Raw genomic sequence first — 27,381 nt, 5'->3', positions numbered from 1 at the left:
TCAAAGTAAGAAGTTAAAGGAGAATTGGAGACAAATCTACAACAACTGATATTTATCTATATTCTTATTACTCTTGTAAAACCCAATCTAACTACTTTACATCCTCTCTAATATGAACATAAGATTAGAAAAAGTCAACTATACTTGTAACTTGTAGCCTAATCTGAAAAATCTTAGTCAAAAAGAAAAAGGATATATTGTTACCATAATTACTAATATGAGCCCTACATGTCTTATTTAACTGTAAAACACACATGGGCTCCTCCAAAAGCCCAAAATGTAGAATGATGAATGTAGTCTATTATCTATGATGTTTCTGAATAATGTTTGTTATTAAGATTAATATTTTAAAAGCTTTTGATGAAATTCTAATTTAAGTACATAGTTTGGTGTATGTATAAACATACAAAATTTATATATGATATTTTAAACTTAAAAGAGACTAATGTATGTAATAGGAAAAATCAACTGGTAGCTAGTTCAGTAAAGAGGGGAAATAAATAGCAAAAGTCTCATCAAAACAAAATAATAAAAGAATTAATAAAGTTAAACTGAATACAAACTATGTGCTTTATAAACAAAGTACATTATACCCTGAATTTATAACCAAATGATTTTCAGTACTACCTCTTAAAAATACAGAATTCCGACATAATTATTCAACTTTCTATTCTTATAAACTAAAATCAGTTGTGTATATCTCACCTAAATTTGTGCACATACGCTACTACCTGGCAACAGTTAATAAAATTGTACCAAAGAATGCCTGAAAAAAATTCGAGTACTGTATTTTAGAAACCAAACCACTTGTGTTTTCCTGTCACCTCATAAATGAGACTGATAGAATGAATTTCCTTAATCTCTATAATAAATTGCCATTATTTAGTATTTATGTATTTTAAAATTATTTAATGGACACTTATAAAAAATATTCACTATTTGCCAGACTGTTAAGTGTGTTATAACTATTAACTCATAAGGCAGGACTAACAGCTAAAAGCTACTACTGAATTAATACTAAAATCATTAGATTAAAAGTAAACTTACACTAGATAAAAGTATACAGTAGAACCAAAAATTGTAACAATGTAACCTGACTGCACATAATTAGTGGAATGGTCACAAAAGGTACCAGTAATGTTATTTCTTGTAATTCATTCAGTAGTTTTAAGTATAGTACTGCTATCCGAAATTTAGTTTAAAATAATGTTATGGCTTATATATTTTTAAGATATAAGATACAATTATATTTATATTTTTAGGTGCGGGGTTTAAAAGTTCAAGTACATATGTTACACTGTAATACTGAAATAAATGTACTGTATCTGAATGAATTCACAGTATCTAAAAAATATGTGTATTTTCAGGCTCTTGTCATTGGAGTGGGCTAACTTAACACCAATGTTAATAAAAAATAAAGTAGCATGCATTTTCACAACCAGAGTCTTAAAATTATTCTCCATTAAAATGAACCAGGTTCCCATAGAGTTGCTGGTTACATGTCTTGGAATAGACAAATTCAAGGTGTGCTTTGCTCCCAAAAAGCAAGAGTGTGTTTCAAAGTTCTGAAGTAGTGTTGAGAGGGCTCTTCTTAATATAAAAATAGATTTCACTGGCCAAATGTGACCCACTAAACATAAAATAAAATTATAATTGATTTACTGATGGTGTGGGCATTTTCTGACACGTCTCCTAATGATTCTTCCTCTTGTTATATACGTATATATGCTCTTATGAAATCCCTTCCCCCTGAGTGTGGACTGGACCTAAGAACAGAATATAGCAAAAGTGATGAGATGTCACTTCTAGGATTTATGTTATCAAGACTATGACTTCCATCTTTTTTTTTTTTCAGGGGGAGGTAGTTAGATTTACTTATTTTTATTTATTTTTAGAGGAGGTATTGGGGATTGAACCCAGGACCTGGTGTATGCTACACATGCGCTCTACCACTTGCGCTATACCCTCCCCTCTATGACTTTCATCTTGGTGGCACTCTCTTGTCTTTCTGGCTCACTTGCTTTGATGAAGCAAATTACTGTGTTGGGGAGGCCTATGTGGCAAGTAACTGAAGGTGGCCTTTAGCCAATAACCAGAGAAAACTGAGGCTCTCAGCCCAATACAAGAGTAAATGAATCTGGCAAAGAACCATGTGAACTTGGAAGATCTTTCCCCTGTTGAGTCTTACAGTAACTACACCCCCAGCCAACATCGTAATTGCAACACTGTCAGAAACCCTGGCCAACACTTTAATTGCAGCCCTCTGAAAGAGTTTGAAACAGAGGACTTAGCTAAGCTGTGCCCATATTCCTGACTCTGAAAAATGTGAGACAATAAATACATGTCATTTTAAACTGCCAAGTTTTTAGGCAAACTTTTGTTATATGGCAATTAGATAGCTATTGCAACAGAATTACCTTGTTTTAAAATCATGAGTCTATAAGAGTTACTGAAAAAAGAAGATAGACTCAAAATACATTTACTCTTCAAATGAAACAGGAACTATATTTAGGTTGACATTGTTCAGTGAAGAAGAAAAATGTTAAAGTTTGGTTGTATGTATATTCTCAGGATGGGTAGAACATATACAAAGGTTAACAGAGCCACTATCAATGGAAAACAGATTTCTTTTCCCATCAAATTATTATGGACATATTCCTAAGAATTTCTACTAGTTGCTAAGCAGCTATCTACTTGCTTTCATAAAATCATTTTAAGGTATTAATGAAGGTGTATCAAAGCATTTCACTTATAGGTATGAGTGTCCTCCCCAATGGATTGTCACAGGAAATGCCATGGCCTAGGAGCTTGAGACAGAGTGAAGAATACTTAGAGATGTGGAGCTGAGTGGATTTTGCCTAAGTCAACTTGGAATCTGTAGACAGCTTCTTACTAAAAATTTACCTGCCAACCGATGGTTTTAGCTCATTACTTACTGTCTTGATTAGTCCTTTAATTCTGTATGGTCTTTCCAAGGGACAAACACAGAGGCCTAAAATGTCCCACAATGGACCTTTCCTCAGCTTGAATCTAGGGGGCCAGAGTATGTATATGAGATATCAAGTTTGCCTGTCCTGTCTCCAAGGCAGGGAGGGTGGTGTGTGGAAAAGAAATAATTCATGCACAATGCTTACTTTTTGGATAGAAAAGTATAATAATTAGGTTTATGCTATGAGTACAAGACCATAAAAATAATATACTGATGGGACATTGTTAATAAATTATACCTGAACTATTAAAAATACCCTCAATACTTTGAGAACACAAATTTTACATATATATATATATATATATATATATATATATATATATATATATATATATATATATGAATTAGAAAATTGTGGAGTTAAAATTATGAATCAGATCAAAGGGACCTGGAACCTATACTTTAAACATGAATTTTTAAAGTAACAGTAGCTAAAACACCAACGTGCGTATGTGGAATTCTCTATTCCTAAGCTTCATTCATGTCAAACACACTCCAGATAAACTAGACTGTTACAATGGAAAAGGGTGGCTGCAAGAAGTATGAGGGGTTTCTTAGCAATGTAGTCAATTAACTATAAGATGCCCAAAGACAACTTCACATTTGGAAGCTTGAAAAAAAGACTGCCAAAATGCACTCAAATATACTCACTCTCTCTGTTAAGAGTTCCCTGTCTCTTCAATAGCTGTTAAAACATGAACAGGACCCTCTGCAATGTGCAGACCCCCAGCTAGCCTCCAGCTTATATCTCAGGTTTTTTTTTTTTTTTTTTTTTGCAGTTCACATTTGAACTCCACTGGAGTTCTATTCTATTCCAAGAATGAATTCTCTTCAGGTAATGTCTCAGGTGCTATCTGATTTAAAATGTCTGCTCACACAGCTATGATCATTCTGCATATCCAAATCTATATTTGGCAAGCAATTTTTTTTCAAAAGAAATGCTTCAGTATCTCATATGCAGGTTTACTATATTTTAAAAATGTAACAAATTATACTACAATGGAAACTGTATTGCTTTTATAAGAATACCTAAACATTATTGAAAAAGTAACAAAATAGAACATCAGAGGGTTAACCTGTTACAAGCTGTCTTCATAATGTATAATATCCTCGTTTCCTATAATTTTCTTCTATTTAGTATTGATATGATTTGATAGACAATGACTTGAGAACTCTGTACAGTATTTTTTGTGTATTACCAAAGAACACCATAAAAGATTGCAATCTAGGGGGTGGGGGAATAGCTCAGTTGTAGAGTGTGTGCTTAGCATGCATGAGGTCATGAGTTCGATCCCCAGTACCTTCCTCAAAGAAGAAAAAATGATAATAAATAAAATAAATAAATATTACCTCCTCCCCCCTAAACTACAACTCAAGAATAATAAAAAAAAAATTTTACAAACACTGCAATTTGACAGTCCTCCATATTTTGAAATAAAGCAAAATTAGTTTTTTCTAGTTTCTAATCAAATAAACTAGAAAAATCCAGACAAAAGATAAGTTTCACAATATAGAGAACCAGAACAATAGAGTATACCTCACTGGCAGACATATTCTTCACTTGTTCTGGTTTCAGTTCTGTAGAATAGAAAAGTCAGCCACTTTTAAGTTTAAAGATTTTCAAGTTTAAATTACTGAAGAGCAAAACCAAGTACAATAATCTAAAAGTATATGTTCAATATAAATAATTATATTTTAAAAGATATGCATTAATATTAAGAGCACAAACAATTTATAAATGCTTAGAATAATATTCCTTCTTAGGAGTAATGAAAGGCATTCAATTTCTTTACAAATTGCTCAATAACAACAGATTTTACAAATTTAAGAGAAAACTTAAAATAATGCAACTTGGTCTTTACAAAAGGTATTAGTTTTTTTTTTTTTAAGCTAACAACTTTATCTGCTTCAGAATAATAGTGAAAATACTCTAAAAAATACAAATGATTTATACATTAGCTACTGTTCCTGAGTCCACTATCTGATTAAGATTTCATGCCTTCAGCAGTAAGAAACTTTGACTAAAACGCTTTACCCAGAGTTTCAAAATATATTCCCAAGATTACATGTTATTCTCCAAAGCAGCAGTTCTTAAGCAGTACCCTGTTTCACTGTTGCAGATATGTTTTGTATTTTACCATCATGGCCAGTAACCTGAGTGCAGACCTGAGAGCACCACCCATCCACCAACCATGCTGTCTGGAAAAACAGCTGTGAACATCTCTCAAGTGGTATCACAGTGAATTTAATCTAACATAACCTAAAAATGATCAGGTGTGGTACTTCAGAATCAACAAATTACTCTGAATCAAAACACAGCAATGAATGATACACTTTGCTGTAATTTTTCAAAAGATAACATATAATGATGAAAGTAAAAACTTCTATTTATGTAAATTCCCTTAGAAACATTAATTTCAAGTGATATTAAAATACTGAAATGAAAAGAACTAAATAACAGATAAGAACATTTTCCCTTTATTCTTTCATGCCTGCTTTGAAAAGTTTTCTTTTTATTTGAGTTTTCTGCTGCTAATCTTCTATCAAGAATTGAAGCCTGCTGTCTAGAACAAGGCTCATGGTTCACTGACTGATCCATGGACTGTCTTCGTATGCTCTGTGAGCTAAAGAATGGTTTCACATTTTTTCAATTGTTGTTAAAAAAAGAAGAAAAAGAAAAGAATATGCAACAGAGAGTATATGTGGCCCACAAGCCTAAAATATTTGCTATTTAGGCTTTTTTTCAGAAAGGTTTGCTGACCCTAAGTCTAAAAACTTTGTATCAAGTTTTCCATTGATACAGCTTTACTGCTTTCCTACTAGTAAAAAAAAGATCTCTCAATAGGGACTTCTCAAACTTCTCAAATGGTCTAATAAACAGTTCTAAATGTTTCAAGCTCTTGTATTCCTACCTCGGATAGGACCCAGTGCTGCATCTTTTGCCAAAGCTGTTAGATCACTTCCTGAGTATCCATCGGTCATTCTGAGAACGGGAAAAAAAGAAAGGGTAACTTATTTTCACCTCTGCAGATTTAAAACCGCCACATAATAAGAAGGTAAAACCTAGTTTGCCTTTGTCATCAAGCAAACAGCTTTATGATTTGATTTTAAGGGCACAGGAAGGACCACTTGCTAAAAACATAACAGTCTACTGCTGGTTCCTTGTACCGGCTCAATTTTCATCATTAGAACCATTCCTTTAGATAAAGGTATACTATACCCCCAGGAGGCTCATTAAATTGTAAATATGTCCCCTGGAAAGGTAACATCTATAAGCCATTGCTGGCCACCTGACACATAACCACAACTACTCCTCTATAGGTTAATGAGTCTTTATCTTGATAAAAAGAACTGCCTTGATGGAATGAGGGCCAATTAAGAAAGATTTCTTTAAATGTAGGACAGACAGGGTGAAGACAGGGTCTAGGGTGGAAGACATTGGCAAAAAGAGGCACACCTGAATGGGATGCCACAGTGGAGAATCCTGGGCAGCCAAGAGATTATCAAAGGGAATTAATAACTAGGGAGGCAAAGGAAAGAGGAAAATAAAACAGGAAAAAAAAAAAAAGAAAAGCATTTACTTATCATGTACTATGTTAAATAACTACACAGATCAAACATTATTAGCAGAATTCTTTCACTGGAGTGACAAAGTAGGATTTCAATATTTCTAAGTATTGAATTTGTTCTTTTTTAATAGGTATCTGGGAACTCAGAGTTTTTACTAAAGTCACTAGCTATTCACATTTTGTTGAATATTTTAAATTACTTTATGAGATTTTTCAATGACTAAAATTCATGACTGCCTCTCATATTCAGCTTCTACTTAAGTACATCACTCATAAAGAAGGTTGAAGACGTCAAAGTTTTAAAAAATTATGTGTAATGCAAAAGAACAAGTTTAAATGAAAATATCTGTGTTTGTGTGGAAAGATACAAGATGCTTTAAAGTTTTAAATTACTTTAATACCATTTATAAGTTTTAACAAGTTTATAAAAAGAATATAGTACCATCATTAGATACATAGGTCATGTTTTCTAGAGGATCTAGAAATTGAAATTTAGACACCATATATATAAGAAAATGAGATAAGAAAGAAGCAGATATAGCTCAGTAGTAGAGCGCATGCTTAGCATGCATGAGGTACTAGGTTCAATCCCCAGTACCTCCATTTAAAAAATTAACAAACAAATAAATAAACCTAATTACCACCCCTCCAAAAAAGGAAGAAGGGAAAGGAAGTATAGGATGAAACAAGAAGTCTTCTGATAAATAAACTACTCATGAGTTTACTTTAAACAAAACAGAAAATGAAGTCTTAAAAAAAGAAAAAAAAGCTTCAAGATAGACCAAATCAAATTACTCACCTAGCAAGTTGTGCCAGTTCTTTCTGGGTCAATGGGCTTCCTTGTTTACATAATAGGTTTTTTAATAAAAGTAGTCGTGTCTGAAGAGAAATATTAAAGAATTATCAGTCCTAAGAATTAGCTTAATAAAATACCCAAGAATCGGGTTCAAATCCCAACTCTCACTTAGGAGCTGAATGATCTTATACAAATCACTGTACATCTTAAAGCCTCATTCAAATCTGTTAAAATGACAACTTTTTAAGAGTTCCTGGAAGAGTTATAGATAATCCAAATAAAGCAGTAAGGAAATCGCTGCTGTTACTCCCAAAGGTCTGAGCTAGACAACCACAATTTTTAAAAAAGTTTTATAGAGGTACAAATCCATGTAACATGAATCTCACCTATTTTATGTATATAATTCAATGACTTTTAATACAGAGTTTTGCAACCATCACCACAACAATTTTAGAATATTTCTACCACTCTAAAAAGTCCACTTGTGCCTGTTTGCAGCTAAAAACCCACTTCCACCCCATAGCCTTAACTAACCACTATCTACATTATGTTTCTAGAAATTTGCCTTTTCTGCATATTTCATATAAATGGAATCATATGATATGTAATATTTTGCATCTGGCATCTTTCACTTAATATAATGCTTTTGAGGTTCATCCACATTATAGCACGTGTAAGTAGGTCATTCCTTTTACTGCTAAATAGTAGTCCATTAAATGGATATACCACATTTGTTTCTTCATTCACCAACTGATGACTATTTTAGATTCTTTGCAGTTCTTGGCTATTTTTTACAATGCTGTTATAAAAATTCTTGTACATGTCTTTGTGTAGACATCTGTTTTCACTTCCCTTGGGCAGATTCTTAGGAATGGAATTGCTGGGTCTTAGAGTAAGTTTATGTTTATCTTTTTAAGAAACTGCCAAACTTCTCCTATGTAGCTGTACCATGCATTGGAAGATTTAATACTGCCAAGATGGTAGTTCTTATTTCTGCCTAAAAAAAGAAAATCAAACATAGATACATACCTCCTCATTTGGCAAAGACACATATACCCGTTTGATGAAACGCCTAAAAAAGGATTCAAGCAATCTCAGAAATAGAGTTTTGAATACAAAGATAACTCAGTTCAAGCAGCAAATGGAAAGAACCAAAGCTTTAAATATAATGCTCAAGGTATTTGAATACATTTTAGCAGTCATTAACGTAAAAAGTTATTTTTAGTTACTCTTTCAAAACATTCCAGTTAATATTAAAATCCTCAATTTAATAGTCACAATTAAATTAACCATTTATGTATGTGTATTTTTTAACAGCAATAATACTTTAAAACAAAATGTCTGATAAAGAAGTTGAATAAACAGATCTCTGCTGTCTTTTTGAAACTGAAAACAACTAAAACCAACCAACCAACCAACCAACAGAAACAGAAATGTAAACTCCATCATCAACAAACTAGGTAATGTTTATGGAACTAAAATGTATGAAGAAGGGCAGCTTAAGGCAGTGAAAATTACACTGAAAAAAAGAATACACATAGGACCTGCCACTGTAGATTCTAGATATGGCTGTGAGAGCACAGTTTCCCAGAGGAAACAGAGAGAACACACTCCGAGGGGTAATAGAATCAACCTCCCCACATTTAAACAAGCATGTGAAGTCTGGTTCAGCAGATGATGTGATCCTACTCAGTAGCAGGAGAATGGGAAGGAAGATGAGGCTCAACAAAGAAACTCAAAAACACATCATTTTGTAAGAAGACATCAATCAGTCTGGCAAGATGACAAGCTGTCTTGAAATGACCAGTCTTTTTCAGTTGAAGACTAAATCAAATCAATCTGATTTACACACACATATACTTCCTTATCAGGTATGGCTTTGCTGTGAGTCAGGGAGATTGCCTTTTATTCCACAGTGTTCATAGGACAACTAAGATATTTGCTTGGTATCTTACTTTTCTAGCTTTTCTCCTACAATATCCTTCCAAAACTAGGTTTTACAAGAAAACTCCCCTTATTCAAATGAAAATAATAAGCAAAACAGGCAAAAGCACAGGATTAAAAAACAAAACAAAACCCAAAAACAATGCCAAAAGAAGAGGGAAGAGAATACAATAAATATAAAATAGATAAAATGAAGAACACGCACAAGAGGATTTTGCCATAGAGCAAATTAAATTGTGACCAGTATCTTTTCACCAAATAAAATAACTTAGTGGAAAAAAAGGGCTTCTGTGAAATAAGAGCTCAATGAGATATAAGGACTCAAACAAATGACAGGCAAAGGCTCAAGGAAATAAGACAACAGAAGATGAAAAATGGGAGAGCAGAGATCAGGAAAGCAATAAAAAAGAAAACAAAAACCATCAGAGAAACAAAGGTTACAAAAGTAGTAGTAGAAAGGAGATTAGACACCAGCCCAGGGATAGATAAGGATCACAAACAAGAAAACAGAAACAAAACAGAAACAGTTAAAAAGGAGTAGAAAGGAAATTACAGATATGGAAGACAAAAAGATGCAACATAATGCATAAATATAGTGTGTGTGGAAGAAAAAACTACAGAAAAATGAGTTGGAGAGGGGAGAGGTGGGTGGGAAGGGACAGACTGGGAGTTTGAGATTGGTAGATACTGACAGGTGTATATAGAATAGATAAACAAGTTTATACTGTATAGTATAGGGAAATATATACAAGATCTTGTGTAGCTCATGGGGAAAAAGAATATGAAAGTGAATATATGTATATTCATGTATGACTGAAAAATTGTGCTGTATGCCAGAAATTGACATAGCACTGTAAACTGACTATAACTCAGAAACAAACAAAAAAAAGAAAAATGAGCTGGAGAAAAAAATGAAAGGTAGTATTCAAAATAACTTTCCCAAAACAAAGGAGATCCCAAACTATCAGTTTAAACAAACACCAAATCCCAGGAAAAATAAACTCAGATCAACCAAGATTATTTTTCAAATAAGTAGATTTCAATGGTTGAAAACGATCCAGTAAAGAGAAAAAAAAAATCAAGTTAATCCATAAATGTGAATAAAACTAGGCTTCAGACTTTCACAGTGCAACACCCAATCCTAGAAACAATGGGGCAATGTTATAAATTCCTCAGGTCCAAGAATTTTATGCTGAGTCAAACTGTTCTCCCAGAAGAAGGGAACAAACTTGTTCAAACACACAAGAGAATGTAGCTCACATGAACTTTGCTTTTATCAGCTTCTCATGAAGCTCAGTAAAGGAGGGTAAGAATCATTTTTGGAGTTTTAAGATAATTTAATACAATGCATAAGAAATAAGCAATGTGCCTAAAACCATAAAGTTAAAAACAGTTCTCCTGATATCATCCTGGCCCTGTCCGCAAAATCTTTAGCTGGGAACAAGCAGTCAGAGGATGGATATAGAGAAGAAAATAATGAATTTAGTCTTCAAATTGAGAATAAAGGAAACAAAAAATATGTGAGATGATCACATGAGTAAATATATCTGAAATAAATGTGTTTCTACATAAATCTCCCTACCTGAGAACAGCCTCATCAAGTTCCTGTGGCCTGTTAGTTGCACCCATTACAAGCACTCTGTCATCTCCAGCAGATTGTACCTATAAGCCAAAGATATTTTTCAATACTTTTAGATAAACAAAGAAAAACACAATAAAGATATCAATTTCTAATTTGGGTCATTTGATGGGAAAATATATACACTAAGATGTCACCACATTAAAAATACCATAACCAATACTTACACCATCAAATTCTATTAGAAATTCAGTTTTTAGACGTCTACTAGCATCATGTTCTCCTTCTCTTCTTTCACACAAAAGGCTATCAACTTCATCTGGAGGAAATACAAGGATAAGACTTTAATTAAAAGCCAAGCTATATGAGTCATCTGAGATTAACCTAGTTTACTAGTTAAGTTTTAATATAATGGGTCCTACTCGATTCATTAGTCTTTAACTTTCTGCTTCTTTAAAACTTTCCTTCCGAATAATCTTTTCCTTCACACCCCTCACATTTGGAGAGGGGAATTTCACAATGTTTGACTAACTTAGTTAAAAAACATGTTCTTACCTATAAAAATTATAGAAGGTTGAAGTTCTCGAGCCACAGCAAAAAGAGCTCTCACCAATTTCTCTCCTTCTCCCACCTAAAACAAGGCATTATACATTCTTATACCCATAAAGTGCAACATTATTCCAGTGAATTTTTAACTTTCACTACTGAAAGTCCAGAATCTAGGGAATTTAATTTCCTTTCTTTGCAATAACCAAAGATTTGGTTTAAGAAATGGAGGTGGGGGGACTGAAGAGGTGTTACTGAATTGTTGCTTATAATTTTAGAAAATAGACTACTTATTTGTTACTTAGTACAGTCTGGAAAGTACTTTTAAAAATGAAATGTATCTCTGTCTTGCTTGACTCTGCATTCCTAAGACTTGAGAATGGAATAGCCATATCAAGGTGTAACTAGTGAGAAGATGGGATACTAGAGGAGAGATACAGAGCACATATTCCTTAAGCTCAAGGCTGCAGGGTGTATTTATAGAAGCAGGTAAGTTGGAAAGTGCACTCCTAAACAAAATTTGCTTTACTAAGAACACCTTGAAAACCCATTCTCATAATATAACTGTCAGTAAACATAAAAGTATTTCTAGGTAGTCCAGGAGGTCTATGAAACCCCTTGAGACAGTCCCAGGGGCTGAGACACTATTCTAAAACCATTCTAGGCATCAAAGTTACATTTAATGAAAGGGTCATGATGTTTGGGATAATCTACTATAAAAGCTATTTTGTTCTCTATGTGGTATCTGTTCTTTTTACCGCAAATTTCATAAAAAAAAAAAAAAAAAGGAATGGCCTCAGATTTAGAATCATCAAAACAAATATTCTCAGACCCGGAAAAAACTGCAAGAGATCACCTCTTATGACACTGAAACTTTATAAATGAAGTAAAGCCTAAAGTGATACTTTCTTAGGCCATCTCAGCATGTAAAAGTTAGGTTGGAAATCTCTATCTCCTAACTTCCAAGATAGTGTTTTCCATTATACTACGTGCATAATGTGGGTAAACCTACTTTAATAACAATTTTACTTATAAAATTTCACATAGGATGCAAAATGTAACCAGGAAAAGCATCATTTCATAGTTACTTTTAAGTACTTTACAAAATTGAGGACCCTGCCAATACCTGGTATCTTGGACTTCTAACCTCCAAAATATTAGACAATAATTTTCTGTTGTTTAAGCCAGCCAGTTTATTGTGCTCTGATATACACCCCTAACAAATGAATACAGGATGTGACAGAACAATTTTAATTTTTAAAAAGCCCAACAAATACATATAACTTTTTACTTTGAAAAGTGATATTTATCATATCTAAATAATAGATATAGCACTCATAGAAAAACAATTTTATGCAATATTATTACCATTTATACTTAACACAGTTAACATTTAGATAGTAACTTAAAACATAACAATACTAGAAAAAGAACACTCACATATTTTGAAGTTAAACTTGCAGCACTTATATTAAAGAAGGTTGCATTAGATTCTGCAGCTACTGCTTTAGCCTTTAAAAATCACAAGAGTAAATATTATATTAGTTCAATTGCTTTAAAAAGACAACCACATTTAATCAATTTAAGCACTAGAAAAGATTTCCTAAAAATAAAAGGTATGACACAATTCCCACTGTATGGCAGTCAATGTGTTTCTTCTCAGAAATAAAAGGTCTAGGAAGAGCTGTGCTTATTTCCACTCTCTTTTTCTTTAAGAGAGAACTGATAGGAAGAGGTTTAAAAAAAAAAAAAAGAAGGTGTTATTCTCTTCCTAGTTATAGAAAGATAACTGGGAGGAGAAAGACAAACAGCTAAGGGAAAAAAATTACTTTCTCTATTTATGTTTTCCCTCTACAAGAGTTATACAGGTGAAAGAGATACCCATATCTTAGCAAAAACTTCTGGCAAAAGGATACAGAAAAAAAAAATCTGTTGTATGTCAATTATGCCTCAATTTAAAAAAAAGAAAAATCTGTATCATGTTGATTATTTGATTTAAATAAGGATGTTAAGATGGTAAAAAATAAAAGATTAGGAAGATACTCAATACAGTAAAGAAAGCTCTTCTATGGTAAAACATTATTATTATGGGAAAATAATGAAAATTACACTATTAAATTTAGTCAGCCCCAAACTCCAACTGAAGATAACATATATGGTTTTCCACCTACTTCATCATTAAAAACTAGTTTAAAAACTCAAGAGAAGTACATTATAGCAAAAGCAAGTCAAATAATAGACTCAAGGACAATGAAAAGTTTCTTTTTTTCATATTGTATCTCTAATATCTCAGTAAAACATGCAAATTTAAAAAGAATTCTTACCAGCATTGTTTTTCCATTTCCAGGTGGACCAAAGAGTAACAGTCCTCTCGCAGGAGCTCTAAGCCCTGTGAACAACTTAAAAATATATACTTTCATGGAGATTCCTCAAAAGACTAGGAATAAACTTACCATATGACCCAGTAATCCCATTCCTGGGCATATATCCAGAACCCTACTTCAAAAAGACACCTGCACCCCAATGTTCATAGCAGCACTATTTACAATAGCCAAGACATGGAAACAGCCTAAATGTCCATCAACAAATGGCTGGATAAAGAAGATGTGGTATATTTATAAAATGGAATACTATTCAGCCATAAAAATGACAACATGATGCCATTTGCAGCAACATGGATGTCCCTGGAGAATGTCATCCTAAATGAAGCAAGCCAGAAAGAGAAAGAAAAATACCATGTGAGATTGCTCATAAGTGGAATCAAAAAGAAAAGAAAAGAAAAGAAAAGAAAAGAAAAGAAAGAAAAGAAAAGAAAAGACAAGACAAGACAAGACAAGACAAGACAAGACAAGACAAGACAACAAATGAACATAAATACAGAACAGAAATAGATTCATAGACATAAAATACAAACTTGGGGTTGCCGGGGTTGGGTGGGAAGGGACAGGCTGGGAGTTCAAAATTTGTAGAAACTGAAAGGTATATATATAGAATAGATAAACAAAATTACACTGTATAGCACATGGAAATATATACAAGATCTTGTGGTAGCTCACTGAAGAAGAATGCAACAATGAATATATATATATATATGTTCATGTATATATAACTGAAAAATTGTGCTGTACACTGGAATTTGACACAACATTGTAAACTGACTGTAACTCAATAAAATTAAATTATATATATATATATATATATATATAGTGTTACCAGACTGGTAATACTTTACTTAACAGTAAAGGTGTCTGTACTTTTAAGTTGAACCTTATGAAGTGGGTAATATTCAAACCAAAGAAAAAAATACTTTATTTTTTGAGTAGTTTTAGGTTTACAGAAAATTGAATGGAAAGTACAGAGAGTTTCCATCTAATTCTTCACCCTTCCCATTTCCCCAATGATTAACATCTTGCATTAGTGTGGTATATTTACTATGGCTGATGAACACTGATACGTTATTATTAACATGAGTAGTTCACAGTTCACGTTAGGGTTCACTACTTATGCTGCATATCCACCATTATAGTTTCATACAGAACAGTTTTACTACCCTAAAAAAACGCTTTCTGAACCATCTATTCATCACCCTCTCCCTCCCCATGAATCCTCGGCAGCCACTGACCTTATTCAAGCAAGTCATACAGTTGAAATCACACAGTATTAGCCTTTTTGGATTGGCTGCCTCTTTCAGATTTTCCTCTTTGGCAATATACATTTAAGATTCCTCTGTGAATTTTCATGGCTTAATAGCTCATTTCTTTTTAGTGCTGAATAATATTTCATTATATGGATATACTAGAGTTCTTTTATCATTTACCTACTGAAGAGTATCTCGGTTGAGTCTAAGTTTTGGCAATTACAAATAAAGCTGCTATAAATATTCCTGTGAGGGGTTTTGTATCGACATAAATTTTGACTCATTTGGTCAAATGCTAAGGAGGGTGGAGGGAGAGGGTATTGCTCAGTGAGCGGTAGAGTGTATGCATTGCATGGATGAGGTCCTGGGTTCAATCCCCAGTACCTCCATTAAAAGTAAATAAACCCAATTTCATCCTCTCCCCCACCCCCTGGCCAAAAAAAATATTAAGGAGGGTGATTGCTGGATAGTATGTAAAGAGTACGTTTAGTGTTGTAAGAAAGTGGCTGCACCATTTTGCCTTCCTACCGGCAATGAACAGGAGTTCCTATCACTCTACATCCCCACTAGCATTTGATGTTGTCAGTGTTTTGGATTTTAGCCAATCGAATAAGCATGTGGTGGAATCTTACTGTTGTTTAACTTGCAATGCCCTAGTGACAAATGATGTTGAGCATTTCTTCATATGCTTATCTGTCCTCTTTATATCTTCTGTGGTGAGGTGTCCATTTAGACCTTTTGCCCATATTTTAATTGGGTTGTTTTCTTATTGTTCAGTTTTACAAGTTATTTGTATATTTTGGATACCAATTCTTTATAATAAGTTTTGCAAAGATTTTCTCCCAGTCTGTGGCTTGTCCTTTCATTCTCTTAACATCTTTCACAGATACTTTTTTAATTTTAATGAAGTTCAACATCAGTTTTTTCTTTCAAGGACCATGCTTTTGGTGTTGTATATGATAAGCCATCCACCTAGATTTTCTCCTATGTTATCTTCTAGGAGTATTACAGTTTAGTTTGCCTTTTACATTTAGGCCTGTGAATTAATTTTGAATTAATTTTTGTGAAAGGTGTAAAATGTGTCTAGATTCATTTTTTTGCATGTGATGTTGTTCAGTTGTTCCAGCATCATTTGTGGAACAGGCTATCCTCTTTCCAATGAATTGCCTATGCTCCTTTGTCAAAATTCAGTTGACTCTATTTGTGTGGGTCTATTTCTGGCATATCTATTCTGTTCCACTGATCTATTTGTCTGTTCTTTCACCAGTGATACACTGTCTTGATTACTGTAGCTTTGTAAAAGAAATCTGTTCAGCTTTGTTGAGATATAAATTGACATAAGGTTATGTAAGTTTAAAGTGTACAACACGATGATTTGAAACTGCAAAATATTCACTAAAGAAGGTTAGTTAATACATCCTTCACTTCATATAATTACCATTTTGTTGTTCTTACAGTGAGAACATTAAAGCTCTACTCTCATAGTAACTTCTGAGTATACAATATAGCAGTGTTAGCTATTGTCATCATGCTGTACATTAGATTCCCAGAACTTAATCATCTTATAATTCAAAGTTTGTACCTCTGACTACCACTTCCTCATTTCCCCCACTTCTCAGCCCTTGGCAATCACCATTCTATTCTATCTATGAGTTTGATGCTTTTAGATTCCACATGTAAGTAAGCTACACAATATTTGTCTTTCTCTGTCTGACTTATTTCACTTAGCATAATGCTTTCAAGGTCCATCCATATTGTCACAAATGACAGGATCTTCTTCTTTCTTATGGTTGCATAATACTGAATTATACACATATACCACATTTTCTTTATCCATTCATCCATCAGGGGACACTTAGGTTGTTTCTGTCTTCGCTGCTGTGAATAATGCTGCATGATTACTAAAGATTTACAGTAAGTCCTGAAGTCAGGAAGTGTCAGTCCTACAACTTTCTTCTTCTCTAATACTGGGTTGGCTCTTCTGCCTCTCCATATAAACTTTAGAATCAACTTGTCAATATTCACAAAATAACTGGCTGGAGTTTTGACTGGGATTGTGTTGAATCTAAATATTGACTTGGGAAGAACTGTCATCTTGATAATATTGAGTTTTCCTATTCATTTATGTAAAATATCTCTCCATTTATTTAGATCTTTGATTTCTTTCATCAGAGATTTGTCATATACTTTGAAATATAGTGTTGCTTTTGTGTGGAAAGGTATGTTTTATTTTATTTTATATTCTTCTGTATAGTTTGAATTTTTTTCAAAGATTACTATTTGTGATTTTAATAAATTATTTTTAATGTTAAAATATAATTTAAAACATAGTCCTATTTGATATCAGGGAGGTGGACAAGAGTTTTTTCAATGTCCTTTCCAGTCCATGACTCCATGAATGAGCAAGGGTTAAAGCACTTGCTTTAAGTAATTCTAAGAACAAATTAACTCAAGAATATACCTTTAATAGTATTTATCTCCTTAAAGCCAGTTTTAGTGTTAGGTGACTTAATTATGATTCTGTGCTTCTATAATGGAATAAAAATTCTAGTATACTAAAGAATGAATTAGTTCATCATGATGCCTGCCATACTCAACTTTCCAGTTCAGCCCAGCAATGTTCCCATGTGGTCCAAGAAAGCTCCCCACTGTGGGGAATTAAGAATAAAACTGATTTGTTGCACAATGGAGGTGATTTATGAGATAAGTCTGACCTACTCACAGGCTTACCATGATCCATTTTATGGGTCTATTGTGAAAAGCTGAGCTAGAATAATCATATTTCCTTTCTTGGGAATCTGAACTGTAATTAAAAAGATTTTCCAACTGGCAGATATGGAGACAGAGACAAATAGTCCAAACCCCGAGGTCTGGCTCTCTCTCAGATGCTGTTCTTCCTCAAGCCCCAATTTAGTACATCTAGTAAGGTTTCTGCCCCTCCAAAGGCAAGATTATTCAACTTTATATGAAATAATTTGCAACTAGCATTTTCATATTATTCCAGCTTATTCAAATATTATGTTACTACCATGGAAATATGCCTAAATGTAAATTCATATGCTGTTTGACCTCACTTTCCACTTTAGATGTCTTCCCTAAACCCTATGGGTGAAGCAGAAGCTGAATAACTTCCAGCACAGTCCAAATATTTCCTTAGTACCCTTACAATTTTAGATATATTTTTGTACCCTAAAAAGCATAACACTTGATAAATACTAAAACCCGTACTCAAGAATTAGGTGGCAGCTCTAGCATTGAGGAGGCAGTCTAATCTTAGGAATCTTATTTCATTTCCTAGATCTACCACTTAACTATAATCTTGAGCAAGAAATTTAGGTCTGAGGACTAGTTTCTTTATCAATGAATGGACTAGATGACTGCTAAGATCATTTTCAGGTCTACAGTTTTAGAATCCTTTCAACAAGTATTTTTTTGTCAATACTCAGTCTGCTGCATTTACTACTCTTACATAACCCAAGGCAAAGTTAGCCCAAAATATAAGCTACAATATGTTTCTCCAAAGTGTGGCCTGAGATGGCACAAAAGATAAATTTAGTTCATATAAGGACAAATGCTTTTTATTTCAATAGTTCTCTAATTATTTCATTGTGTATTAGCGAAATTTCAATTAGTTTATCAAACCAGTGATTTCATGTACACTGCTGCTTAGAATGAGCAAGAGGTAAAACAAAGAGAGCTGACCTGAAAAATACCAAGTTCCAGTATAGCTGGTACTCACAAGTAATAAACACCATGAAGGTAGTATGAGAATGACTGAGACTATGGACAGATAAAGCCACACAACCTTTACACGTTCATTTAAAAGCACATTCATCACAATGTGCCACGCAACATCTATTTTCACTACATTTTGTAAATGAGTCCATTAAGACTTGAAGACTCAGGGAGAAAAGAAATAACTGATCCAGAGTGGATCCTCAGATATGTTTTTTACTATATTATTAGAACAGCACCAAATATGCAATCTGTTAACTGTGAAAATCCAAAACAATGCTAAGTATGGAAAATCAAATATTTATTATTAATTGCAAGATTACATAACTTCCTTAGTGAGTTTAAAAAAAAGGGATAGATGGTTAGGTCTCTACCCATCATTCAACAAATCCCTACTTACATTGATGACTTAGTATTATTGAAAATAATTGTTTTAAAAATTATTACTTAAACTTGAAGAATAATTTTATCTTAATTTCTCTTTTCTAGTCAATATCAGCTGCTAATGTTTTTTTCCTTTTAAAAACATTAAATCTACTGTTATCTGAATTAATCATTCTAGTATAGTTCAAATATTTCTTTACTGCTACTATGGAGTCAATAATGGATGATGCTATAAGAAAATGATAATATAAAGTCCTTACCTCAGGCCTCAGAGAAGGAAGAATAACAATTTCTTGCAGTGCTTGTTTTGCCAACTCTTGACCAGCTATATCATCAAATTTAACAGCTGTTCCACTAAGAAACAGAATTTCAATTAGCTCCACAACAGAAATACACTTTAGTTATTATAATATTAAATCTAAGCTCTATGTAACATAGCCATTTGTATGTTAACTGTGAAACTATAGTTAAATCAGTAAAGCAACCATTTTCTACACTTGCAGTAATTGAACACCATCAATATGTAAATAAAAATAAATATATAAACTAGACAAGATATTTATTACCTATTTCACTCATGATATATTTCATAAATGGAAAAAATTTTAAACCCCATGAAATAAAACACTTCAGATGACAAAACTTACTTGTCCACGATTTCATTCATTATAAGGTTAGCAAGGTTGCTATCCACATTCCTAAAATTCTTCAAGTCTTTCTTTTTACGAGCAGCAGTGGTAGGGGTAGAAGGTTTATTTGTTCTATTTGTTTTTGGTGTACTCTTAAAGAAAACAAAATTTTAATGTGAAAACACAACATAATGTTTACACTTTTCATATGTGAATTAACCTTAATGTTCACAGAATTAAAGGCTTAAAAGTATATATATATATATATATATACACACACACACATATATATAAAAATCCAAAAATTAAATATTTATTCCAAGACAAAATGGTATTCACTATAGACCTACATTTGGCATGAAGTGGATTTATAGGATTTTATCCAGAGAGATTTAGTTACTATAAAATAAAAAGACTCCATGACAAAAGCAGTCATATAATTTTGATCCTTCTTAGGATTGTAACAAAACTCTAGGTATGTTTAATTTTATAAAACATTTACATAGATTTAAATAATTAAAAGAGTAACAAATTTAAAATGAACTATATAGCATTATATAAAACAGATTGGATGAGCAAACTTACTATAAAAAGCCTAATTAGGACCAAAAGGAATTAAAATAAGATTTGCTTTTTAGTAGCAAGTTGCCTTTGCCTAAAAACACTCAGATATTTTAAATCAAATTTTAAAGAAAGAAAAATGACATTTAATGTTGTGGTGACTTATCAATTCTCTAAGGTATTATATAGTACTTGTACCAAAGTTAAGCAAGCATACCATGTTCAAAATTTTCTATTTGTAACAGTATAGCAATTTAAGTTCCGTCTCCAAATACCTTATGAGTGGCAGTTGCAGGACCAGGTCCCTGTCTCACTCCAGAAACCATGGATAAACCACTGCAACTAGGTGCTCTGTGGTGGCCTGAAAGACCTGTGGATCCAGTTTTCATAACTGTTTTTGAACGAGGCAGTGAATTACTAGTGTGTGTTAAGGGGTCTTTTCTTTTTGGAACAGCTCCACTTTCTATTAAGAAAAAAATGAAATCATCATGAAAATTGTGGTTAAACACTGTATAAAGTAATATAAAGACCAGTACAAATTTGTAAAACTAGCATTTTTTTTTACTTCAGCAATATTTCAAAATAAGATTTCAATCAGAATATATAGTAGGATGTTCATAAGGGCTGTTACTAGGTGTGGACAAGATAACAGTTATTTATCTTTTTCCTTTTCCTGGTGTATATTCTAGTTTTCTTATGAGGAATATGTATTTGTAATAAAAATAACTTTGGAAAGGAGGGTATAGCTTAATGGTAGAGTGCATGCTTAGCACGCACAAGGTCCTGGGTTCAAGCCCCAGTACCTCCACTTAAAAAAATAATGATAATAATAAGTAAATAAACCTAATTACTCCCCCAAAACAAACAAAAAATACAAAAACAATTAAAAATTTAAAAAAAAACTTTATTTGTGGGGAACAGGAGGAAGATATAAAAAGGTTACCAAGCAAATAAAATTGCCAAAAATTCAAGAAACAAAACACAGTAAAGGCATTAGGGATAGGTTGTACACAGGAAAAAAAAAATAGCACTTGTTCCAAACTTTTAAGACTACAAAATAGTATAAAAGTCCAGTCTGTGTCACTAAAAGAGTTTTAAAAATAATTTTAACTTAAAGGGCTTAAAGCAGGGAGGGTAAAGTGCACACTCGGCACACAAGAGATCCTGGGTTCAATTCCCAGTATCTGCCCATTAAATAAATAAATAAATAAACCTAATCACCTCCCCTCCCAAAAAAGGGTATAAAGATGTGGTTTTTAATATGCCAAATATATTATGTTATCCATATGTAAATAAACAGTAAGTATAAAAGGTCACCTGACCTACTTACAGTGTGCTCTTCTACATAAATTACACACTTCTGAATGTCCAAATCTCACTGCTTCTAAATAATATTTTTATATACTATATAACAAACATTACAGTTTATTAATAAAATATTTACTGTGAAGACAGATGTTAATCAGTCAGCAACTCAGAGTAGCCTAGAGAAAAGAAAGACTTATTTTTGCCTTTGTCATCAAATCCCTTAATATGGTTTAAGGAAACGCAAAAGAAGGAAACTTTTAAAGCATAGGAAATTAATCAAGGGGTTTTTCCAGTGAATAAATGCAAAGTTCTGAACCATACGTTTAAGGAACTAATGGATAATGACCCTAAGGGAAGAAGCAGGAAAGCAATCCAGAAAAGGGAATGACAATAAGGAAAAGTAAAGATGTAAATAAAAGCAAGATCTGTCTAGGGTGATGTTAAGTATTACACATTTCAGACGGAAAAAAGGAGACTGGAGAAGAATTTCTTCAGACAGAAAATACACAGTCCTGAGTTATAAATGGATAGAAATTTTCACAAGGAACTGTGAGAATGATAGCAGACTTTTCATAAAAATAACAAAGTTCAGTAGGCAACAGAGTATGCTCAAAATGCTGACGGAAAAAAAATGTTAACTTTTATCTACTCTATAGTAAGGTGATCTGTCATGTAAGAACACAGATATTATCAGACATCAGAAAGGCTAAGAGAATTTACTATCTACAAACCCTCATTAAAAGTATTGCTAACTATAACTCAATAAAAAAAGTTTAAAAAAAAAGTACTGCTAAAGGAATTCTTTTAGTTAAAAAGCAAATTAAACACAGAAATGAGTAAAAAAACCTGTAATATGAAGTCAGAGAGCAAGAAGAAAATCAGACAACATGTAGGGAGGAAAAATCCAAAAAGAAAAATAGAGTATACTATTTGGCTTTGGGTAAACAATATTTACTAAGTTATAATAATGTGAAATGTAATTTTTCAATGTAACTGGAAATAGTGATAAAAATGGAGATGAAGAATAATCATGGCATAAGAGAATTAGGACTTCTTCTACCTGAAAAAGAAGCCAATACCTACCAAAACCCGACAAATCAGGAATAGCAATACAAGCATGATATTTGAAACTATAGTAAAAGCATAAGAAAAAACAGCAAAGAGTTAAATATTGTATGAGGAGCCAAACTAAGGATGAAGGTAAAAAAAGGGAGATGTAACAGGTAGGAAGGGGAACATTATTTTCTTTATAAACCTTTCAGTATTTATTTTTATTAAACATTTTGGGGTATAATCAATGAATAATAAATTGTATGCATATAAAATGTGTAGTATATATTGGCAAAATAGCCACTAAAATCAAGATACAAAATGTTTTCGTCATGGCCAAAGTTTCCTTGTATCCATTTGCACTCCATCCTTCTTACTGCCCCTGACCCTAAGCAGACACTAATCTGCTTTCTGAATACTGGAGTCATCTGATTTATTAATTTCTACTCATCTAGGTTCAAGGTAACTGAATCTTTCATTTGACATATCCAATCTGCTGTTAAGGCTATCCAGTAACTTTTTTTTATTCCAGCAACTGTACTTTTCAACTTTAAAACTTCCATTACTATTATTTTGTAGCTTACATTCTCTGCTAAGACTGCAAGTTTGTTAACATATGCCATATTTTCTTTTAATTCTTTGAACATATTTATCATAGCTGCTTTGAAGTCTTTATCTGTTAAATTCAACATTTGGACCCAGTCAAGAGTCAGTTTCTACTGACTGATTTTTTTCTTAGGTAAGGGTCACCATTTCCTATTTCTTTGCATGTCTAGTAATTTTAACTTAAAAATTGGACATTGTGGGTAATACATTGAACTAATTAAGTAGACTTTGGCATATCTATTTCCTATGAGAGATGAAGTAACTCATCCAAGTGAAACAGCACAGAATGTTCTTTCCATAAGTGGTTGACACAAATGAGCTAGGTATGAATGAGCCAGCTCATTCACTAAGATTCAATGCTTATCAAACACTAGTTCTGCATAAATTAGCTGTGAAGTCAGTATGTCCTCCCAACCAGAAAACAGAATACAACTGATAACCAGGGATTTAAAATAAGACAATTTGATTTTTTAAAATGGGTCACAGAAGAGAAAGCTGCTTCCTCCTCTCCAACCCCCAACATGGCAGGAAAATACCATGGGATTTCGCACGTGGAATAAAGTAGAAGAAAATCAAGATAACAAAGGAAAGGCCTACCAGCTCTACAGGGCTAGAAAATTTTGCTGTTTACCCTGGTAGGATTATTAGGATCTCAAATTTGTATTTTGAAAACTTCATTATTTATACATGGTGCATTCTTAAATTTCTTTGTTTTTTCAAAATGTTCATTATGAAAATGTCAGCCTTTTACAGCCATGCTAATAGAAACAAACAAAATGCTTATCTCTATACTTGAAATGGTATTTTAAATCAGGTACAGGAAGGAATGAGAAAAGGAATATAGCTACTGAGGTGGGGCTCTGTATGGGAAGACCAAATCAGAGTGAGAACTCCTCAAGGGTGAGGTGAAGCCACGAGGGAAAGTTGATGACCAACTGTCTCTTCCAGCCACAGAAATCCACTCACACTATTTCTTCTTTATTGAAATCTTAAAACTTAAAAAAAATTACATATGAATAAAGAAAGCAGCTATCTTACAGTCTAAATTAAGGTTTTTCCACTGCAATTTGAACAAAGGAATAGTTAGGTAAAAAAAAATGTAAGCCCTGGACATAGAACTAATTCTGACAAAGTCACCAATAAAATTAGCCAAGATGTCACAGAACCTAGGAAATGAAGATTCCCCCCGACTCAAATAAAACAACAACAAAAAAAGCATTTAATTTTCTATAGGAGTTGATGTGATACCCAAAGCTCATGGAAAACCAACTTAACCCACAGTAAATAATAGTATTCTAATGTTTCTCCTCACTAGGTGAACTCAGTTTCAAATTTTTTTCTGACAGGTACTATGATAAAAACATTCACTTATCATATATATGAAGATGTATGTATGCTGAAAATTGGTATTTAACAAAGAAAAATTAAAATTTCTGCCTCAATAAACAGTACTTCATAAAATCTTGGCACCTACAAAAAAGCACAAAAGCTCAAAATAAAACAGAAACAAAAGAATATCTTAATAATTTAGGAAAATGAACATTCATATTTTACAATCTCAAAAACTGGAGGTTGCAAAATATACAAATAAAACATGCTGAGAATGGCTATATCCTATTTGTTACATGTTTACACACCATGAATGATAGGGATACTGTATTTCCCACACAGCCATGTGAAAACAAAAGCCAATCAAATCAACATTATCAGGCGCTACTTTACATGCAAGCTCTATTATCTTACGTGTTAGTTAACCTAAACCCACCTGACTGAAGATGTCCGTTGCGGCATGTCAAGTTAGTACTGTCATTATAGACGTCCGTTTGTGACTTGGAAAATTGCAAAACTGGTTGCAGCTTCTCTATGCAACAGAGGGGTGTAAAAAAGAACAAAATAAACAAAAAGGAAAAAATACATAACGGAAAAAATAAAATGTATTCGTGAAAATGAAAAGTGATTCAAGGTGTTACAAAGTTGTCATATGACACGGGTTTTTGCATTCATATAAAATTATCTTAAAAATATAATTAGTAAAAATGAAGACATTAAGATAGCAACAGAAATGAACACATGAATGACTATGTTCAAAATAAGCCTTATTCAGGTTTGGTAATCTGAGGCAATTTTGTGTCACTGCCATCACCATTTTCTGAATATCTAATATGTCCAAATCATTGTGTAGGGAGAGCATCATGGAGACAGAAAGCGAACATTAAAAAGGCTTTACCAAGGAAGTGGGCTGTGAGTTGGCTATGAACTGAAAAGATAAAAGGAAAGGAGAAATGACCCACAAGGAAACTATAAGGAGTGTCTAGGAAATGCCATATTCAGCTACATTAACATATGTTAGGCAAAAGGTGAAGGCAATAAAGCAGAATGGAATAAGCAGGCTGCAGAACTATGCATATAGTATCCTACCACTTATTTAAATACACATGTGTGTATACTTGTATGTATGAAAATTATCTCTAAAAATGACCCAGAGAAAGTGGTAATACCAGCTGATCCTTGGGAGGGGAAATGAGTGGCTGGGGCACAGTATGGGATGGATGCTTCTCATACTTAAACTTTTGAAATTCCGTGGCATGTGCCTATATTACCTATTTTAAATTAATCAAAGATTTTACAGTACAATATCAACTCTACCCCCACTTCAAATAACAGCAAACCCTCTCAAGATCTGGGTCATTATGTCTAGCACTCAAAACCGAAGAGGGTAGCCTCATTGCCATTTTCCGTCACTGCTCTACTCTCTTTGCCCAGTCAAGTCAATCCATGTGGCTAGTTGATACCCTATTCCACCATTTACACAGTAATACAAACTTGCTTTAGTGTCAGCTTTCTGAGGGTCTCATACATGAAGTGTCTATTCTGTGCCTCATTCATAATAGGGGCCCAATTTGACCATATGCACTTTGTTGAAATACTACAAGTTACCATTACTGATTCTTTTCTCCATTACTAAGAAGTCAATGAACACATGCAAATATGTCACACATACATAGCAACTCTCCTAAGCTTTCATTTCTAAGGTCAGACAAGCAGGCGCCACACTTGGTTTTTGGTACAACGACACATGCCTTTGGGACAGGTTAAATAGCAGCTACCCTTTCTGCACAAAGCACAAAGTACTGCACAGCTTTTGTATCCTAGAACTGGCTGATACAATATACCTTGGAGCCCTTTTTTTGGTTAGTTAACAGGTAGGTCATCTGATTTTCCTCAATGATAATACTCTTCAAATCACCATACTGAGAAAGAAACCATTTGTGTTGGTAAAAGACATAAATTAGAAAAAATTGATTTGTAAATGTCTTCTTTATCAATTAACACTTTCTTCATTGCAATTTAACAAAAAGTTCATGTAAACATTCATCATATAGTAAAAATAAACAGAAATTAAATCTTTAGTCTTGATAACTAATATAACTAATAACTAAGAATAAAAAGCCACAGGACTTGTTTTTGAATGTGTAGCATTTAGACGTTTTATGTGCATGGAAACACACACACATACACTAGCAGGACACAGCTAATGTGAATCTGTTCCAATTCAACTTTTGTTGTTGAAGAAAGTAAACTTAGTTTAATGCTTCCTTTTAGAGTGACTGAAAGTTCTGTTGATTAACCAATGATTTAAAATAAATCACCTTGCTTCTTGATCCCTTCACATGCAATCCCCACACAATCATCTCAGTGATCTACTTGTGAGGGAAATCTTACCACATAACTTTTCTGCTTAAAGCCCTTTAGCAGCTTCCCACTGCCCACAGATTAGCACTCAAGCTCCTTTACATAATGAACAGGGCCCTTCATGATCTGCCTACATTTCTTATGCCTAAGCAATCACAAATTCATGTCTCTACCAGCACCCTGCTTTTCCTTGTCCCTGAATCTATGTCCATGCTCTTACTTCCTCCTGAAACATCTTTTCTACCAAACACTCTTTAATAATTTTTATTTATCTTTTTTAATCCCCACTTTAGGCTTCACTCTTTCCAGGAGGACTTCTCAGACACCTATTTTCTCATCCCTACAAAATATTTGT

At 33.1% G+C, this 27,381-nt stretch overlaps 1 protein-coding gene across 5 annotated transcripts in view; it reads right to left on the bottom strand.

Moving 5' to 3' along the window:
* The window catches only part of SPAST (spastin), a 49,636-nt gene that overhangs the window by 3,712 nt on the left and 18,543 nt on the right, over window positions 1-27,381 (bottom strand). For 2 of the 5 annotated variants that reach the window (XM_032497308.1, XM_032497309.1), the window contains exons 4-16: window positions 25,099-25,194; window positions 20,645-20,832; window positions 19,827-19,960; window positions 19,440-19,533; window positions 13,748-13,822; window positions 12,864-12,935; window positions 11,433-11,508; window positions 11,105-11,196; window positions 10,881-10,960; window positions 8,384-8,426; window positions 7,358-7,437; window positions 5,902-5,972; window positions 4,527-4,567 (exon numbers count right to left, since the gene is read on the bottom strand). In XM_032497308.1, coding sequence (XP_032353199.1) covers window positions 4,527-4,567; window positions 5,902-5,972; window positions 7,358-7,437; window positions 8,384-8,426; window positions 10,881-10,960; window positions 11,105-11,196; window positions 11,433-11,508; window positions 12,864-12,935; window positions 13,748-13,822; window positions 19,440-19,533; window positions 19,827-19,960; window positions 20,645-20,832; window positions 25,099-25,194 — 1,142 coding nt within the window. The remainder of the gene's footprint in view (window positions 1-4,526; window positions 4,568-5,901; window positions 5,973-7,357; window positions 7,438-8,383; window positions 8,427-10,880; window positions 10,961-11,104; window positions 11,197-11,432; window positions 11,509-12,863; window positions 12,936-13,747; window positions 13,823-19,439; window positions 19,534-19,826; window positions 19,961-20,644; window positions 20,833-25,098; window positions 25,195-27,381) is intronic. The other 3 variants (XM_032497310.1, XM_032497311.1, XM_032497312.1) reach the window with 2 other exon arrangements.

This window comes from Camelus ferus, chromosome 15, assembly GCF_009834535.1.
Source record: "Camelus ferus isolate YT-003-E chromosome 15, BCGSAC_Cfer_1.0, whole genome shotgun sequence".
Taxonomy (NCBI): Eukaryota; Metazoa; Chordata; class Mammalia; order Artiodactyla; family Camelidae; genus Camelus; species Camelus ferus.
This window is presented reverse-complemented; position numbering and strand designations above follow the sequence as displayed.